Source organism: Homarus americanus, unplaced genomic scaffold, assembly GCF_018991925.1.
Source record: "Homarus americanus isolate GMGI-L3 unplaced genomic scaffold, GMGI_Hamer_2.0 scaffold40343, whole genome shotgun sequence".
Taxonomy (NCBI): domain Eukaryota; kingdom Metazoa; phylum Arthropoda; class Malacostraca; order Decapoda; family Nephropidae; genus Homarus; species Homarus americanus.
In genome coordinates, this window is record NW_024729812.1 from 199221 (window position 1) to 217958 (window position 18738).

General features: G+C 42.0%; 1 protein-coding gene across 1 annotated transcript in view; it reads right to left on the reverse strand.

Annotated features, from left to right (window-relative positions):
• Positions 1-18738, reverse strand: part of LOC121866831 — a 95789-nt gene that overhangs the window by 56074 nt on the left and 20977 nt on the right. The window contains exons 2-3 of the mRNA XM_042366569.1: positions 9564-9693; positions 8117-8222 (exon numbers count right to left, since the gene is read on the reverse strand). Of these exons, the coding sequence (XP_042222503.1) occupies positions 8117-8222; positions 9564-9693 (236 nt within the window). The remainder of the gene's footprint in view (positions 1-8116; positions 8223-9563; positions 9694-18738) is intronic.

Sequence of the window (18738 nt, forward strand, 5' to 3'; positions counted from 1 at the left end):
TATTATCTATGTATATGTATGATGTAACTGAAATAAAGTTAATGTTTATAAAATGTAAGAAAAGATATGTAAAGAAATAATTATTTAACATTTGCAGTAAATATATGTGTAAAAAATAATAAAACGTAAAAAAAATAATCAGAATAAGGAATAATAAATCTGGAAACAGTTGTAAGAATTTAAAATTATAAAACTATATTAAAAAATGTATATATAAATATAGATAATATCCTACAATAATATTTTTTTAAAGTTTCTAAAATAAATCATAAGAAAATTGAATGAACAAAATCTGTAAAAAAAAAAAAGTAATGAAACAAATTTAGAAAAAAACGTCACAAAATACTTATATTTTACTGAAAAATGGATAATAACTTTGAGTAAAAAATATGTAAAAAAAATAACCTAATGTAAAAAAAAAATAACTTAGGATATAAAAGAAAATGTAAAACAATATGGAATAAACACTAAAGATAAACCTAAAAATATGAAAAAAAAATAAATAAATAACAGAAATTTACTTTAGTTGAACAAAACATAAGAAAAAAAATCATCAAACAACGCTAAAAAAATAAACTGATTGTACATATAATAAATAAAATAAATTATAATAAAAAATAATTATGAAAAACCTCAATATTATCATGAGGGAGGCGGCGGCGGCAGCTAATTAGGTTAAGACAGGTAAGTCGGACAGGTGAGAGAGGGATGGGAAGCCCTCCCAAGGGACGCGAGAAGTGAGAGATAGTGAGAGAATTAGGAGAGTAGTAGGTGAGAAATGGTGAGAGATGTGAGAGTAAGAAGTGAGAGACAGCAAGAGAAATAGGTGAGAGATAGTGAGAGATGGATAGTAAGAGACACTAGATTATAAGAGAAATGAGTGAGAGAGGGCAGGGAAATGGTTGAGATGTAGTGAGAGATAGAGAGAAATGGATGAGAGATATAATGATGGGTAATAGTGAGTGTTAGGAGAGACTGAGAAATAACGAGAAATTATTAAGATACAGGAGAGAAGGTGAGACATAAGAAGGAAATAAATGAGAGACAGTAAAAGAGAGAGAGAGAAAAAAATGGAACTATAAATGAATGAATGAATCTCCATATACGAAAAATTCTGAAAATGAATGAAAAAATGAATAAAGAGACTCAATAAAGGAGCTAATGATAAAGAAATACAATGAAATGAAGGCAAAACCCAAGACAAAAAGAAAATAATAAATAAAAGAAAGATTGAATGAAAGAATGAAGGATGATGAATGACCCACAGTTTTCGCTCGTTGAGAGAGTTAAGTGTAAACCGTGAAGTAATTGGCCATTAACAGGGTGAACGAGGCAATGTTTTGTTGATGGTTGTGGTGAGGGGAGAGAGAGAGAGAGAGAGAGAGAGAGAGAGAGAGAGATTATCAGACTCAATACATATATGAAAGATATACATTTTCTCCATATTTATTCTGTATTGTTAATTTGTATCAATTGTCAAGATTTTACAGAAAAAAATTAATAAAAAAATATCAAACGTGACAAGAGAAAGCAAAGGCCAAACGCTCATATCAAAGTGTGTGTGTGTGTGTGTGTGTGTGTGTGTGTGTGTGTGTGTGTGTGTGTGTGTGTGGGGAGCTTTTCAACGTGACAGAATGCATCAAACACAAACACCGTTCCTTTGAGGCGTGAATACACACACACACACACACACACACACACACACAGAGAGAGAGAGAGAGAGAGAGAGAGAGAGAGAGAGAGAGAGAGAGAGAGAGAGAGAGAGAGAGAGAGAGAGAGAGAGCGTTGTGATGGGAGATACACACAATTTTTACAATTTTTTCGCTTCAGTTACATCGACTCAAAATATACTAAGAGGCCAATTACTCCAACTTACGATGACATAATTCCCAACGTTTTACTCTATTTGGGGACTTACGGTTGCCTAAGTGAGGTGGCTAGACGCGCTGTTACGTGTCCGGTTAGGTGAGAAAAGACTAGTTCTCAAATGTTCAGTTAACGGAAAATTACATGCTTTCATATTACGTCCGTATAAAGAAAAATTATATATATATATATATATATATATATATATATATATATATATATATATATATATATATATATATATATATATATATATATATATATATATATATATATATATTCTCACAAGTCCGGTTAAGACAAAAGACATCTTCGGTTTATGGAAGAATTAATTCAACATACGAACCTTCGAGAATCCGGCTCCAAACAAGGCGGGACATAGATCCGGCCGGACAGACAACACCCGGCTCGTACATTATACACCCAAAACACAGCGCGACATGTCTGGCCAAGCTCAGCCGGGTATGTTATGTTTTACTGGGTATATGACATACTGACAGTAAAGCTCACCCCAGTGTCATGTCTTGTGTGGCATGACATAATAGTATTGTAGCTCCATCGGCTGTCATGTCTATTCATCTCTCTATATTTGTCTATATAACTGTTACAGTAAAAACCCGAAATAAGTACAAAAGTTTTAACTAGTAACTAGTTAAAACTAGGAACCACAAACGATGTACGATACAACTAGTATTAACTATGCAAAACTAGTTGCACCTAAGGATGCTCTGGAAAACCCGAAATCCAGGACTAGTTTTCTCACACAGTGTTGTTGTTTTAACATAAATGTTTAGTTAAAACTGTTTAATTTTATGCTAGTCCTTGATTTCTGGTTTTCCCCGGCTTCCTCAGGTATAGCTAGTTTTGCCTAGTTAATACTAGTTGTATAAAACAGCTTGTGTGGCTTCTAGTTAAAACTGCTTTTTACCTTTTGGGGTTTTACCTGTAACATATCTATCTATCTTTCTATTTTCGATCGACATGAGTTACAATAATTAGGAAAACAAAATTATGCTTTTCGATGTCGTACAAAGAAAGGAAAAATAGTAACTAAAATGAAAAAAATAGTATAAGAAAAGAGAAAAATAAGAAAAATGAGAGAGACAGAGATAAGTACAGATGTAAATAGACAGACAGACCGACAGACAGACAGACAGACAGACAGACAGACAGACAGACAGACAGACTGACAGATGAAATAACAAGCAGCTATTTTTCTCATTTTTATTTGATATAATGACAAATATATTGATACTTAACTGGTATTAATTTATTCACTATTTTTCATACAATCCTTATATTCTTATCCATTCATTTCCCATCCCGTGTTCCTCTTTCATTATCTCTGTTCATTATCTTTCGTTTTTCTTCATATTTTCATTTATTGTCTTATTCTCTTCCTCTCTTTATTGCCGGGTGCCTCTTCCTATTCTTTCTATAAGTTTTTATCAACTTGTATCAGCCCTTTCTAACAAACATGGGCTAATACTTATATAAATGTGGGTTATATACATTAGGTTTATATAATTACATCACCCACGGTAACTTTCCTCTGAGCCGTGAGTAGTCATCAAGTGGAGATGTGACTGTGCATTCCCACTGAACCCTCGTCTCTTGACTGCAGGGTCGTGAATAAAGTAACCCGCTCTCGGCCAGTCTGTCTCTCACGCCCGCTAGACGTGTAATCACGAAGCTAACTACTTACAAGCTTCGACCATTATTCACGCTCACAGCTCATAGCTTTAATTACGGTGATATCCTAGTAATTGTGCAATAGTTTATTTTCTTAATAAATGGAGAGAAAAGACCATTTATGTTTGAAAACTTAACTTATAAACATTTATGAATGTTGCTTCCAGTTCACCTCTAATTAGTGATTCAACAGGTAACAAATTTGTCTTATTCTGTTTCATTATTTTATTCCTTTTTGTTATTAATTTTTTTCATTTTATTTACTGTTATATATTCCTTTCTTTCTTTCTTTCTTTTACTCCTTTGTTCTTTTTTATCCTCTCCCTCCATTTTCTTTACTCTCCTCCTCCTCTTACTACACTACTACTACTACTACTACTACTACTACTACTACTACTACTACTTCCTCATCTGCTCCACTTACTCCTCCTCTGCCCCCTTCACCTCCTTCCACTTCACCTCTTTCTCCCTTTTCATCACCTCCTCCACTGACCACCTCCCTTCTCCTCCGCCCATTCCTCTAACCACTCCCTCACCTCCTCCTCCTCCCACTCCCCATCCTCCTCCACTCACCACATCACCGCTCATCACCTGAACCTGCGCCTTGACCTCTGACCCTGCGCCTTGACCTCTGACCCTGCGCCTTGACCTCTGACCCCGCGCATTACGTCATTCCGGTATAGCTGAATCAAGACTAATCATTTTCCGGAATAGATTTACCTGGGTCGCCTCCCCTCCCTCCGTCATTAATAAACGACCTAACTAATTCTAGAGAGAACAACCTAACATTCCATTCCTCCAAAATGTGTTCTCTAACTGATGAAATGTCGACATGAAAATTTAATCTTCAAATAAGAGGATTTAACTCGCCATTATTCACGAGATTTGTTTCGTTACTTTGATTTTTTTCTTTGAGGTTTTTACTGTTTCCGAGAGTAAATGAATACGTGGGTTTTTTTTTAACAAATTGTAAATAAAAATCAAGGTAATTTCAACGGTGGCCATGTTGTGACGTCACTCGGGATGTGGTGGTAGGTCACTCATATCACCAGGAACTAATCGTCTACATACAGTGTTACTTATCAACAACTGCTCAGTGTTTATGTTATACTGAATAAGGATAATTGCCGATTAGCGATAACTTTTATATAGTTCACTTTTGGGGGAAACTTGTGACCGGCCGTAAACGATCATGTGCTGTAGACCTTAAGAAATACAGTTAGGCCAAAATTAATAGTTTCACACACAGCCTAACCTAACCTAACCTAACCTAACCTAACCTAACCTAACCTAACCTAACCTAGCCTAACCTAGCCTAACTTCTTTAGGTATAATTTTTCTATCAGACAGTAAACTACCTCTCCAACATCCTCTCCATCACCACCTCTCACTTCTCCCTCACTCCTTTCTCCTTTCTCCACCACCAGGTTTCCCTTTCCTTCTTCCTCTCCATCATTTTCACAATCTCATCTTGCCCCTCTCTCGTTCTCTATACTCCCTCTCCACCACCCAACACTCTCTCCACCACCACCACAACCACCTCTTTCCTTCCTTCTCCTCCTCTCCAACACTCTCTCCACCACCACAACCACCTCTCACCTCTCCTTCTCGTCCCTCTCAACACTCTCTCCACCACCACCACAACCACCTCTCACCTTCCTTCTCCTCCTCTCACACTCTCTCCACCACCACAACCACCTCCTCCCTTCCCTTCTCCTCCCTCTCCAACACTCTCTCACCACCACCTCTCACCCCTCTCCCCTTCCTCTCAACACCTCTCTCACCACCTCTCACCTCCCCTCGCTCCTTCTCTCCTCTCCAACTTTCTCACCACCACCTCTCCTCTCCCTTTCTTTCCTCCTCTCCAACACCTTCTCCCACCCTACCTCTCCCTCTCCTTCTCTCCTCTCAACACTCCCCACCACCACCTCCCTCCATTCTCCTCCCTCTCCACCTTCTCTCACCACCTCCCTCCCTCCCATTCTCCTCCTCTCCAACACTCTCTCCACCACCACCTCTCACCTCTCCCCTCCCTTCTTCCTCTCCTCAACACTCTCTCCACCACCACCACAACCACATCTCACCTCTCCCTTCTCGTCCCTTTCCAACACTCTCTCACCACCTCTCCCCTCCCATTCTCCTCCTCTCCAACACCTTCTCCCACCACCTCTCACCTCCCTGTCCCATTCCTCCCTCTCCACAACACTCTCTCCCACCACCACCTCTCACCTCTCCCTCCTTCTTCCCCTCTCCAACACTCTCTCCACCACCACCACCTCTCACCTCTCCTCCCTTCTCCTCTTCCCAACAATCTCTCCAACCTCTCACCCCCTCCCTCCCTCTCCAACCTCTCTCCACCACCACCTCCCCTCTCCTTCTCCTCCCTCTCCAACCTCTCTCCCACCTCACCTCCCATCCCCTCCTCTCCAACACTCTCTCCACCACCACCTCTCCCTCTCCTTCTCTCCTCTCCAACACCTTCTCCACCACCACCTCTCCCCTCCTCTTCTCCTCCCTCTCCAACACTCTCTCCCACCACCACCTCTCCCCTCTCCTTCTCCTCCTCTCCAACACCTTCTCCCACCACCCTCCTCCCCTCCTCTTCTCCTCCCTCTCCAAACTCTCCCCACCACCTCTCCCCTCCCATTCTCCTCCCTCTCCAACACTCTCCCACCACCTCTCCTCCCCTTCTCCTCCCCTCCACCACCCTCTCCTCCCTTCTCCTCCCTCTCTAACACTCTCTCCACCAGCTCTCATTCTCTCTCAGCTACCGATGGTCATTCATTTTTCAACCCGACACTCCATTTAAATTTTCACGGTTTTCCAATACTTCCCAGAATTATCAATTATTCTTCTCCTTATTTCCACCTCGTTCTCCCATTTATAACTTTAGCGTCTCCTAAATATTTCCCTAAATTATCAAATATCTCAGTCGTTTTATTTATTTATTTCCTATTCATAAATTTTTTAAGTATTATAAGTCCTGGTTTTTTTTTTTATATCATTCTTTTACTTAGGGTGATCAAGTGAACTCAGGCGATTATCAGTGGTTGAATTTGCGTATTTTTATTCAGGATTTATTTTTCCTAAGTAACCCCTTGAGTACGATGATTTAACCCCATAGGTACGATAATTTAACCCCAATTACGATGATTTAACCCCTTGAGTACGATAATTTAACCCATTGAGTACGATGATTTAACCCCTTGAGTACGATGATTTAACCCCTTGAGTACGATAATTTAGCCGCTTGAGATCGATAATTTAATTTAACCCCTTGAGTTCGATAATTTAACCCCTTGAGTACGATGATTTAACCCATTGAGTACGATAATTTAACCCCTTGAGTGCGATAATTTAACCCATTGTGTACAATGATTTAACACCTTGAGTACGATTATTTAACCCTCTGAGTACGATGATTTAACCCCTTGAGTACGATGATTTAACCCATTGAGTACGAAGATTTAACCCCTTGAGTATGATAATTTAACACCTTGAGTACCATTATTTAACCCTTTGATTACGATGATTTAACCCCTTGACTATGATAATTTAACACCTCGAGTACGATGATTTAACCCCTTGAGTACGATGATTTAACCCCTCAAAAATGATGATTTAGCACCTTGAGTACGATGATTTTACCCCTTGACTATGATGAATTAACCCCTTAAGTACGATGACATAACCCCTTGAGTACAATGATTTAACCCGTTGAGTATGATACCATAACCCCTTGAGTACAATATCTTGTTTGCAGCTGTGTGTTGAGGCTGTTTACACTACATGTTGTTTCCTTCTGTGGTAAAAATAATAATGACATTAGGAAATAAACAAACCCCTAAGACAAACAAACTGTTAGCCACGGGATATTGTTTGTAATACTGAGGTTGTCTCTAAAATATTGTTTGTACGTGTGTTTGTTTATGTTTGTGTGTGATAGAGAGAGAGAGAGAGAGAGAGAGAGAGAGAGAAGTAAACAATTGATAGACGGTAAGGTAAATAGGTAGATAAATCGATAGATAGGTAGACTGATAGATAAAAGAGATGCAAACTGATAGACAGACTTAAAGACAGACGTTTTGACAAGGACAGAAATATAGACAGATAAATAGACAGATAAAATGACAGAGAAAGACGGAGATAGAGAAACAGAGAAAGATAATCCATCACAAAACTTTATATAATTAAATAAATAATCTTTTAACGTCAACAGCAGAAACACGGTGGAAATAACACGGTATATTCTGGCCTTGATAAACACCCTCATCTTGAAGCTGTGCAGGAACAGAGAGAGAGAGAGATAAAGTGAGAGAGAGAGAGAAAATGGAGATAGAGATAGAGAGATAGAAAGAGAGAGAGAGAGAGAAAATGGAGATAGAGATAGAGAGATAGAAAGAGAGAGAGAGAGATAAAGAGATAGAGAGAAAAAGAGAAAGAGAGAAAGAGAGAGAGATAGTGATAGAGAGAGAGAAATAGATAGAGATAGAGAGCAAATAGAGAGAGATACAGGGGTTAATCACAGGTAACAAACAGCTTATTAACACCATCTCACCTGGAAGTTGTGTTGAAAGGTCTCCAGCTTAAACTTTGACCTCTGACCCAGCGGTGAATCGTCATAGTACTTGTGGCGTCCAGTCGTCGAATTCCTGGCGTCGAAACTGTAAAAAAAAAAAAAAAAAATATTAACCTCTTTTAACCTTTCTGATATATACATATTTGTAACAATCAGTGACCTTAGTTGACCTCTAAAAATATTGATGATACATAACGGAACCGTGACCTTTTGTATAATCTAATGGCATGTGGTCGACCTCAGATGACCTTTGGTAAGATTTAATGACAAGCGGTTGACCACACCATGAAATTATATGAGATCTCTTGACTTCTGGTGGTAATTAATGGTAACTCTCATGACTGCATTAATACACTATATATTACCTTTGTGTACTTAATTATACTTGATAATAGTCTTACTTCTCTACCAAGACTGGGTACTGTAGCCTTCTCTTCTCACATCATTTGCTTGTTCATCTCTCTCTCTCTCTCTCTCTCTCTCTCTCTCTCTCTCTCTCTCTCTCTCTCTCTCTCTCTCTGTCTCACTCACACACACAATATTTCTATATAACGATTGAGTCTGCTAATGTCCATCAAAACGCTATATCCGCATTTATCCGTCTATCTTAATGCTGTATCCGTATCTATCCACCTCTGCAATGTATTCACACCCCTATCCACCTACAGGCTTTATCCATAAGCATGTACCCACCCAGACACTGTATCTACACTAATGCATTCACACGCTGTATCCACATTCATCCATCTACCCACATGCATTACTAGTAACCCAAATCTATCCACACATATATGTTCTATATCCACATGCACCTATCCACAGTCAAGTCACCTTCAACATAATATTATCTTGGCATACCTGTAGAAATGTAGAAAAGAGAGCCTACCTGTAGAAGAGAGAGCCTACCTGTAGAAGAGAGCGGCTACCTGTAGAAGAGAGAGCCTACCTGTAGAAGAGAGAAGCTACCTGTAGAAGAGAGAGCCTACCTGTAGAAGAGAGAGCCTACCTGTAGAAGAGAGAGCCTACCTGTAGAAGAGAGAGCCTACCTGTAGGAGAGAGAGCCAACCTGTAGAAGAGAGAGCCTACCTGAAGAGAGAGCCTACCTGTAGAAGAGAGAGCCAACCTGTAGAAGAGAGAGCCACCTGTAGAAGAGAGAGCCTACCTGTAGAAGAGAGAGCCTACCTGTAGAAGAGAGAGCCTACCTTTAGAAGAGAGAGCCTACCTGTAGAAAATAGAGCCTACCTGTAGAGGAGAGAGCTTACCTGCAAAATAGTGAGCCTACCTGTAGAAAATTGGTCCTACCTGTAGAAGGGAAAAACTACCTATAGAAAAGAGATTACCTACCCGTAGAAGCAAGGATTACCTACCTGTACAAGAAGATATACCTGTAGAAAGAGGAACACTTACTGTAGATATTAAGACCTACCTGTAGAAGGGTTTAGTGGCTTGGTTCCTGTACCATAGGATAAGGGTAGGCCTGTCAGGGGGGAGGGGCAGCTCGCACGGCAGTCTAGCGGTGAGGCCTGCCAGTACCACCCTGGAGACGGTCGTAGTGGCTGGCCAAGAGAGTAAAAATAGAGGTCAGGTCATACGGTGTGATTCAGGGTCATCTGTACTGAAAATAAATGTGTGGTACGGAGGCAAAAACACGTGAAATAATGTTAATAATAGTGCAGAGATGTGCAGCAAAAAAAAATAATTCCTGCGCTTGGGAGACCTCACATGTACTACGCAGTTCAATTCTGGTCATCGTATTACAGAATGGATATAGAATACCTAGAAATAATTCAGAGGGGAATGGCAAGACTAATCCCGGGCATTAGGAACTTTAAGTACAGAGACAGGTTTAAGCTTCTTAATTTGCACTCCCTCAAGAGACGTAGAGTGAGGGGCGATATGATGGAGGTGTATAAATTGAAGTCAGGTCTAAACAAAGGGGACATAACAAAAGTACTCAAACTATTGAACCAGGAGCGAACTCGATACAATGGTTTTAAATTAGACAAATTACGATTTAGGCGCGAAATTGGTAAATATTGCTTTAGAAATAGAGTAGTGGATGAATGGAACAAGTTACCAAACATCATCATTAACTAGAATACGCTGGATAGCTTCAAACACAGGTTGGATGGACATATGAGCACAAGGGGTTGGGTGTAAATGGGGCCAATAGGCTCGCTACAGTTTTTTCCAATCTTATGTTCTTATGTTGTTGACATAGCGAGAAGCCTTGATTAATTTATCGTCTCTGTGACAACTTGTTATTTGGGATCGATCAAGGTCTTTCGCCTCAAGGAAGTGTGCTGTGCTGAGAGAGAAAGAGAGAGAGAGAGAGAGAGAGAGAGAGAGAGTGAAAACAGAAGGAGAGAGTGTGAAAAAGAAAATTAGACAGATAGAATGAGAAAGTCAAAAAGAAAAGAGAGAGGGATAGGGAAATAAATAGAGATCGAGTGAGAAAGTTAGAGAAAAAGAGCGATAGAGAGAGAGAGAGAGAGAGAGAGAGAGAGAGAGAGAGAGAGAGAGAGAGAGAGAGAGAGAGAGAGAGAGAGAGAGAGAGAGAGAGAGAGATAATGAGAGATAGAGAAAAAGAGAGAGAGAAAACACCTTGTCCCTGTACCATGACACAGTAACCCTCCTCTTCACCCTCATACGTAAACCTGACCTCCTCCTTCGCCCCTCCCCCCCCCTTCCTCCCCAATTCCTATACTCTTCCTCTCCTCTCTGTCTGTTATTAGTGTCTGTTTACGTTCCTGTCTGTCTACGATTTACTTCTGTCTGTTAGTCTACATCACTGTCTGTGTCGTCTGTTTTAGTAGAGGTTTATAACATTTATCTGTTTTTTGATTTTTTGTTGTTTGTTTTATCCGTGATTGATATAAGTGAAAGTGACGTCGTTCTACCACCACCAACCATCATCACCACCATCACCACCACTATCAACCACCACCAACCACCATCACCACCATCAGCCACCATCACCCGATCTTTGCCAATCCTCGGTCACATTATCAGTCATATGTCTTTCACAAGTCTTTTCAGTCAATCTTTTTTTCAGCTTTATCGGTGGATTGTTCATACTGTCTTGCCGGGTCAGGATTTGCTACGTGTCAGGTAAGTTCCGCCCTTACAAGTACTACTGTTGACCTTGTTGTGAATAGAGAGAAAGGAGGAGAGGAGAGGAGAGGAGAGGAGAGGAGAGGAGAGGAGAGGAAGATGGCGAAAGGAGAAAAAGAAGAGACTGAACAGAATGGGTAAATGTAGAGATTGATAAGCAGTAGACAGAGAGATATAGAGATAAAAGAGAGATAGAGACAGAGAGAGAGAAAGATAAAAAGACATAACAGAGACAGAAGTTGGATTAAAAAGAAAAATATGATATAAAGTCTCATCCTGTTGTCTAAGTACCTAACCTTCCCAGAGGAAACATTACCCATAAGTTTAGGTATGCAAAACGCGGAGGCATATTTCACAGTCTTTCTGGAGCTAATATCTTCTACTTAGAGAAAAACCTTAGCCTGCGCGATCATATTTTACTCTCGGTGGAAAAGAAAGTTAGAACACGGGAGATTATAGGGGATAAGGGGGTAGAGCACACGAGAGATTATAGGGGATAAGGTAGGGGATAGAGCACACGGGAGATTATAGAGGATAAGGTGATAGAGTACACGGGAGATTATAGAGGATAAGGTGATAGAGTACACGGGAGATTATAGAGGATAAGGTGATAGAGTACACGGGAGATTATAGAGGATATAGAGGATAAGGTGATAGAGTACACGGGAGATTATAGAGGATAAGGTGATAGAGTACACGGGAGATTATAGAGGATAAGGTGATAGAGTACACGGGAGATTATAGAGGATAATGTGATAGAGTACACGGGAGATTATAGAGGATAAGGTGATAGAGTACACGGGAGATTATAGAGGATAAGGTGGTAGAGTACACGGGAGATTATAGAGGATAAGGTGATAGAGTACACGGGAGATTATAGAGGATAGGGAAAGGGGATAGAGAATAAGGGAAGGGGATAGAGCACACAGGAGATTATAGAGGACAAGGTCAGGGGACACTTGTTTAGGTTCTTTGATGCTCATTTGTTTCGATGTTGTCTTTCTTAGGCGCGGAAGGAAAGAGAAAGAGAAAATTTGGTTATTAATAATTGATTTTGTTTTGTTTGAGTGTTTTGTTGGTGAAAGTTATGAAAGTTAATGTTTAGTTGTTTATTTACGCTTGTTTTATTTATATTTGGAGGGAGAGAGACAGAAAGTTTGTTTGTTAATACTTTATCTTGTTTTGTTTGAGTGTTTTGTAATTATAAAGGTTGTAGAAGTTGAGGAATAGTTGTTTATTTTCACTTGGTATTATTTTGTTTTGCAACTTTCGTGTAACAAAAGGTTATCGGTGCAGAGAGAGAGACCACACTACCTTGATGTTTCTTTTCTACTCTCTATGTGATTCTGCCAGTAAATTTCATAAGCATAGAAGGAAGCTTATTAATGTACAGTATACTGATCTTCTTTTGTTTCTGAGGTTTTCGTGATACAGACGTTTATACTTACGTCACTAAGGTAAACATTATCACTAAGTTGTGTCGCAGACAAGATAAAAGTTACACTGCTCTTGAGATCCGACACGGCAAGAGAAAGTTTTTTCTATACACAATTGGTTCTACCTGACTCTGGGGCACCTGACAGTAAAAATAATATTGTGAAAGTCTTACAAAAAGGGGATAATCTTTTCCAGGATGAACGCCACTATTATTTATTTTATATTTTTGTTAAATATATATACTGCACTGTATATTGTCGCCCACAACAAATTCAGTCTCTCAAATATAAATACTTTGGTTTTCAGGGAGCCACACCAGGCATTAGATATAAGCTCTTACAATCCAACAAATATGATTCAGAACATGAAGTTATTACGCCAGAATTACCTCACTAATTTACGATGGTACTGATGATACTGGAATCATGTTTACATATTAATTTACAATTTCGTTATTGTAAAACTTAAGCAGTTTAAAGCCGATAATGATTAATACCTTCATTTTAATTAAACGGAATACACCATTTACAACGGCTTACACAGGATAAAAAAAAGGCAGCATATTACAGAAGCTTTTCATCAGCGAGGTGGAGCGAGGTGTTGCAGAGCTCACCAGGCTGTGGCAGGTAGGATGGTAACCAACTCACCCGGGAGCTCAGGGACGTGTTGGTTGTTTACAATTTGGTTCGCAACTGTTATGGACAAAGACATGGCACAGATGGACACAGCTCTTCACTTCAAAAGACATAAAACATAGTAAAATTCGATGAAATATATTAGAGCATTAAGTAAAGAAAAGTTTTATTAAAGTTATTATGGGGAGTAAACAAATTATTTCAATCAACTGTTATTTTCACTCTCTCACTATCTCGTCTCCATGTTGCTTTCTCTCTCACTCCTCACCTCTCTCTATCACCCTCACTCACTCTCTTCCACTCTCCCTTACTCCATCTTTCTCGTTTTCTCTGTCTTTCATCTATCACCTCTCTGTGTCTCCATCTCTCTCTCTCTAACACTATCTCCATCCTCTCCAGTTTTAACTCATTCTTACTCTTCTTCTTCAATCTTTCTTTCTCTATATATTCTCATCACCCTCTCACCACCCCCCCCTTCTCTCTCTCTCTCTCTCCCGGTCGCCACCACACACTAAGTCCTCCTCTGTACACTGATACATAGCCCTATCCCCAAGATGGCGGTCCCTCCTCTTGATGTGAGAGGACTTCGGACTTAGGAATGTAATACAGCTTGGAGGAGATTGGAGGGACGTTGGCCATAAGAGATAATAGGACTTTGGACTTGAGGGGTGATGGTGCTGGCCTGGAGAAGTAGTTGAACTTTGGACTTGAGGGGTGATGTACTGGCCAGGGGAAGTAGTTGAACTTTGGACTTGAGGGATCAGATTCAGGACTTGAAGGGTGATGGTGCTGGACTGGATAAGTAGTGGGACTTTGATCTTGATGGATTAAGTGATAGACGAGAGAGAGAGAGAGAGAGAGAGAGAGAGAGAGAGAGAGAGAGAGACCAGACCCCTATACGTCTACACACATTCCACAGCAAACGACCCTGGTGGAAGGAGACAAGGGAAGGAGGGAAGGAGGGAGGGAGAGAAGGAGGAAGGAGGGACTATACGGTTACCAAGTAAAAGTGACATTATCTCTCTCTCTCTCTCTCTCTCTCTCTCTCTCTCTCTCTCTCGATGTATCTTATCCCTCTCTCACTATCCATCTCACCATCTTCCTCGCTATCTCTCTCACTCTCTCTTTCTCTCATTATTTACCTCATTGTCTCATTCTCTCTATATATCTCTCACTCTCTCCCTATCTCACTATACTTCTCACTATCCCTCTCACAATCCCCCTCTCTCACTATCTCTCACTATCTCTCAATCTCTACCTCTCTCACTCTCTCCCTATCTCCCTATCTCTCTCACTTAACTACAGGACGTGTTAGGCACCCCGTAAGAGCCAGCCTGTGCCGTCGTTTCCCCAGGATGGACGAGGCCTTAGAGAGCGTGTCGTAGATCATCCTGCGCGCTAATAATTGTCCTAATTCTCCTGACAGCTCTTGCCCATGCTTGGCACTTCCGACACTTTCCTGATATACTGTTTTAGGCTAATATTTGGGTACTTTCTCCTCTCCACCACATTCCGTACGTGTTTCAGATCCTGCTTGACACTTTCCTCACCAGGACTTCATTTGTTAAGTGTGTCAAGGCACTTTCTTTAATTCCCGACACCCTTGGGGGTACTTTTTTCACCCAGACACTTCCCTTATATACGTCTACGTATATTTGGGCACTTTCTTCAATCGTCGACACTTTTCTTTGGCACTCCCTTCATCCAGATACTTCCCTTATAAACTTCTACGTATATTTGGACACTTTCCTCAATCTAAAATAATTTTTCTTTGGTACTTCTTTCACCCCGACACTTCCCTTACATAGTGTTATAGTGTGGCACTGTCTCCCCCCGGCTCTCTCCTCCTATACAGCCATACTGTCCGGCTCTTACACCTCGCTAACTGTCTTAACGAGAGGGCACGTTGGTATTAGTGCTCGCCTCTCGTTACTGGGGCCACGGCTTCGATCCCCCATTCGAACCTTTCCAACAATTGAGCAGTGAAGTGTTAGAATAGGTACCGGTGGTTCAGTGGTCACGGTGCTGATGTCATGTTAACGAAGACACGGGTTCAATACCTCCTCCAGGGACATACTCACATAAAACCGATTACTGTGAAGCTCAGTTGGTCTTATGGTGTAAGCCCGTGACTCCCAATAACAAGGACTCAGGTTCGAATACCCCCCCCCAACCTCCCCCGCCATGAGGTACTTCCTTAACGGGTATCATTTGAGTCAACAGAGGTAGTGTAGTGTACTCGACTTTCTGTAGTGAGTACCAGGGTTCGATGCCAGTGAGCGAGTACCATTTGGCTATTTGAATCAATGAAACGAGACTGCTAAACTTTCGACTCCTATTAAACGAGGACCATGGTTCGATTCCCACCTGGTCCAATTGGCCGTTCCCACAGACTAACTAACTGGGATTTGTGTGTGGCTTAACGACCCTGTTACCGAGGGGTCAACAAGGTGGGGAGTTGACCTAATACACGGTGATTACTGACAACATCCTCGTTCACGTGTCAGGGGGCAAAGGGTGAGGTAAGTGGTAGTAAGTGGCCAGAGAGTAAGATAAGTGGTAGTAAGTGTTGTTTGGAGGGTAAGGCAAGTGGTAGTAAGTGGTCAGAGGTAGATGATAAAAGTGTTGTAAGTGGTAAAAGGTGACATATGGAGGGTAAGGTAAGTGGCAGATCCTAACCTAACCTAATCTAACCTAACCTAACCTAACCAGAAGCCATTAAATAAATTCACTCATTACGAAGCTGAGTGTGTGTGTGTGTGTGTGTGTGTGTGTGTGTCCACACACAGGGTGGTGAAATGTTTCTAGTGTGGCAGCATTATGTTCGTGTTAAGGTACGAATACTGCTTGCTCCCTCTCGCTTTCAGCTGCAGTCGCTGGCTAGCCCTCGTGGCGAACTAGGAAGCAACTTGCTGAAGTCTTCCCCTGCCAGTACACAGCCTGCTCACCATCCTCACCATCAAGACTCCTGCTGTGCCTCCTCGTGGCAACACTCGATAACTGGGTGCCTCGTGAGCCCAGGCTAGACCAGCAGGGGATCTCGGAGTAGCAGTGGGCCCCAGAGGGACAGCACATAGGCTCACTGGCATGTGGACACGTCCTGGCGCCTACCAACCACCGCCCCGCTGCCTTGCGGATTAACCTTGGCAGGGAGTAAACCCCGAATGAAAAATCTGCGGTGGAGCCCAGCATCAGGCAAACATGTTTACAAAGCTCCAACAAGACCCCAACGGTGGTGTAGGCGGAAAAGGTGACCACCATGGAAACCCAACGACTACACCGGCGGACGAAGGCAATGCTTGATGGACAGGCTGCTGAGGCAAAACCCTACAAACTGGGCTATCGGCAGTCCATTGCAACTCTCCCTCTCCCCATTCATTGCAACACTTGCACCACTGGATCAGGAAAAGGGAGAACCAAGATGTGTGGTTTCAACCTGCGCTCCTGCCTCACCACATAAATCAACTCATGCGCAGTCATCACCCAGCTCATCATACCTTTCATCATCATCAAACCCTTTATTCCCCCCAAAAAACCTATGGCGACAGACGAGTGGCGACGGGGACAGGCAGAGATGAATACCGGGAGTCTCTAGTCACAACTCTGCACACGGGCGGCACAGATAAGATGGTCGTTTATGCACTGGGATCTAGGCAGCAGTGCAATCCGGTCCTGTCGTTGCGACTGAGCAGCCCTTCCTAGGAGCCACTCTGCTCACCCCACACGGGGAGGGGGCTAGAAAAGGTGCCCTAACCATACCCTGCCTAAAAACCCAACCTGACTGGGCAACTGCACCAAGTAAGGTCATCCTTATGCAGTCGAAAACACAATCAAAATCACAAATCCAAACAAAAATAAACCATACTACCTCTAATGGTCGTTGCATGGAATATCAGGACCCTTCTGGATACTGACACAAATGCTCGTCCTGAAAAAAGAACTGCCCTTGTGGCAAAAAGAGCTGGCTAGGTAAAATATCGACATAGAAGCCACCGGTGAGTTCCGGCTCCTAGTTGAGGGCCAACTCACAGAACAGGGGTCTGGCTACACCTTCTTCTGGAAGGGTAAACCTGCTGTGGAGAGAAACCGCATTTAAGGAGTTGGCTTTGACATCCACCAACTCAGCCTACATAGGCTAATGCATATGCCTATTGAGATCAACGAGAGTCTCATGACGCCTCGAGTCCCACTGAATCACTCACGTCATGCCCTCCTCATCAGTGCATACGCCCCAACACTGGATGCAAAGGATGACATCAAGGAGGCCTTTAACGCCGACTTCGACAGAGTGCTAGCCTCTATCCCCAGAGAAGACAAGGTTGTGCGCCTTGGCGACTTCAATGCCAGAGTTGGCAGAGATGTTGACATTTGGCCGGGACCCATAGGGAGAAATGGACTAGGCAAGTGTAATCCCAACGGCCTACTCCTCCTCAGCAATTTTCTTTTTTTTGGGGATTAGCCCACCCGGGCACAAGTCACTGACCCACATCTGGGCCTGGGGGGCGAAAATGTAATAATAATAATAATAATAATAAAAATAATAATTATGATGATGATGATGATGATGATGATAATAAAGAAATATAAAAATGAAAAAAAGATCAAAAGTGAGAAACAATATACAGTATGTATCGCAATCTAAAGAACGACTTGCTTAAAATTAAAGTATATGAAGCACTAATCTTGCAGATAAGCACAAGATGCGCCAATTTTTCATTTCCACTAAAACATTTTATGGGCCAGCCACTCGTGGCGCAGCCCCTCTCCGCTCACCTGACGGTAACCACCTAATTAAAGACGACAAAGGCTTCCTTCAGCGCTGGAAAGAGCACCACACTTCATTGCTCAACCGAAACACCGATGTGGATGTCCGGACTACCCAGCAGGTCCCTCAGGAACCAGTGCTGATCCACCCCAGCTACCTGCCATCAAATACATGAAAAATAACAAAACCTCAAGGCCTGATGAAATCCCAGCCGAGGTGTATAAAGCAGGAGGACCTCTGTTTACCAGCTGTCTCCACTCTCTCCTGGAGAATATATGGGAAAAGGAGGAAATCCCCCAAGCTCTTCAAGACGCCTCCATTGTCAATATTTATAAGAACAAGGGAGACCGGTTAGCCTGTGGCAACTGCCGTGGGATCTCGCTGCTCTCCGTAGCTGGCAAGATTATCGCCCGAGTCCTCCTAAATAGACTTGTTCCTGGGGCGGAAAACTTCCTCCCAGAATCTCAATGTGGCCTAAGACCATCACTTGGCACCACTGATATGATCTTTGCTGCCTGCCAGATACTGGAAGAGTGCAGAGAACAGCGTCGTGACCTGTACATGGGTTTCGTCGACCTAACCAGGACCTTAGTCTCGGTCAACCTTTAAGCCCTCTGGTGGACTCTCAGTCGTTTTGGCTTGCCCACCAA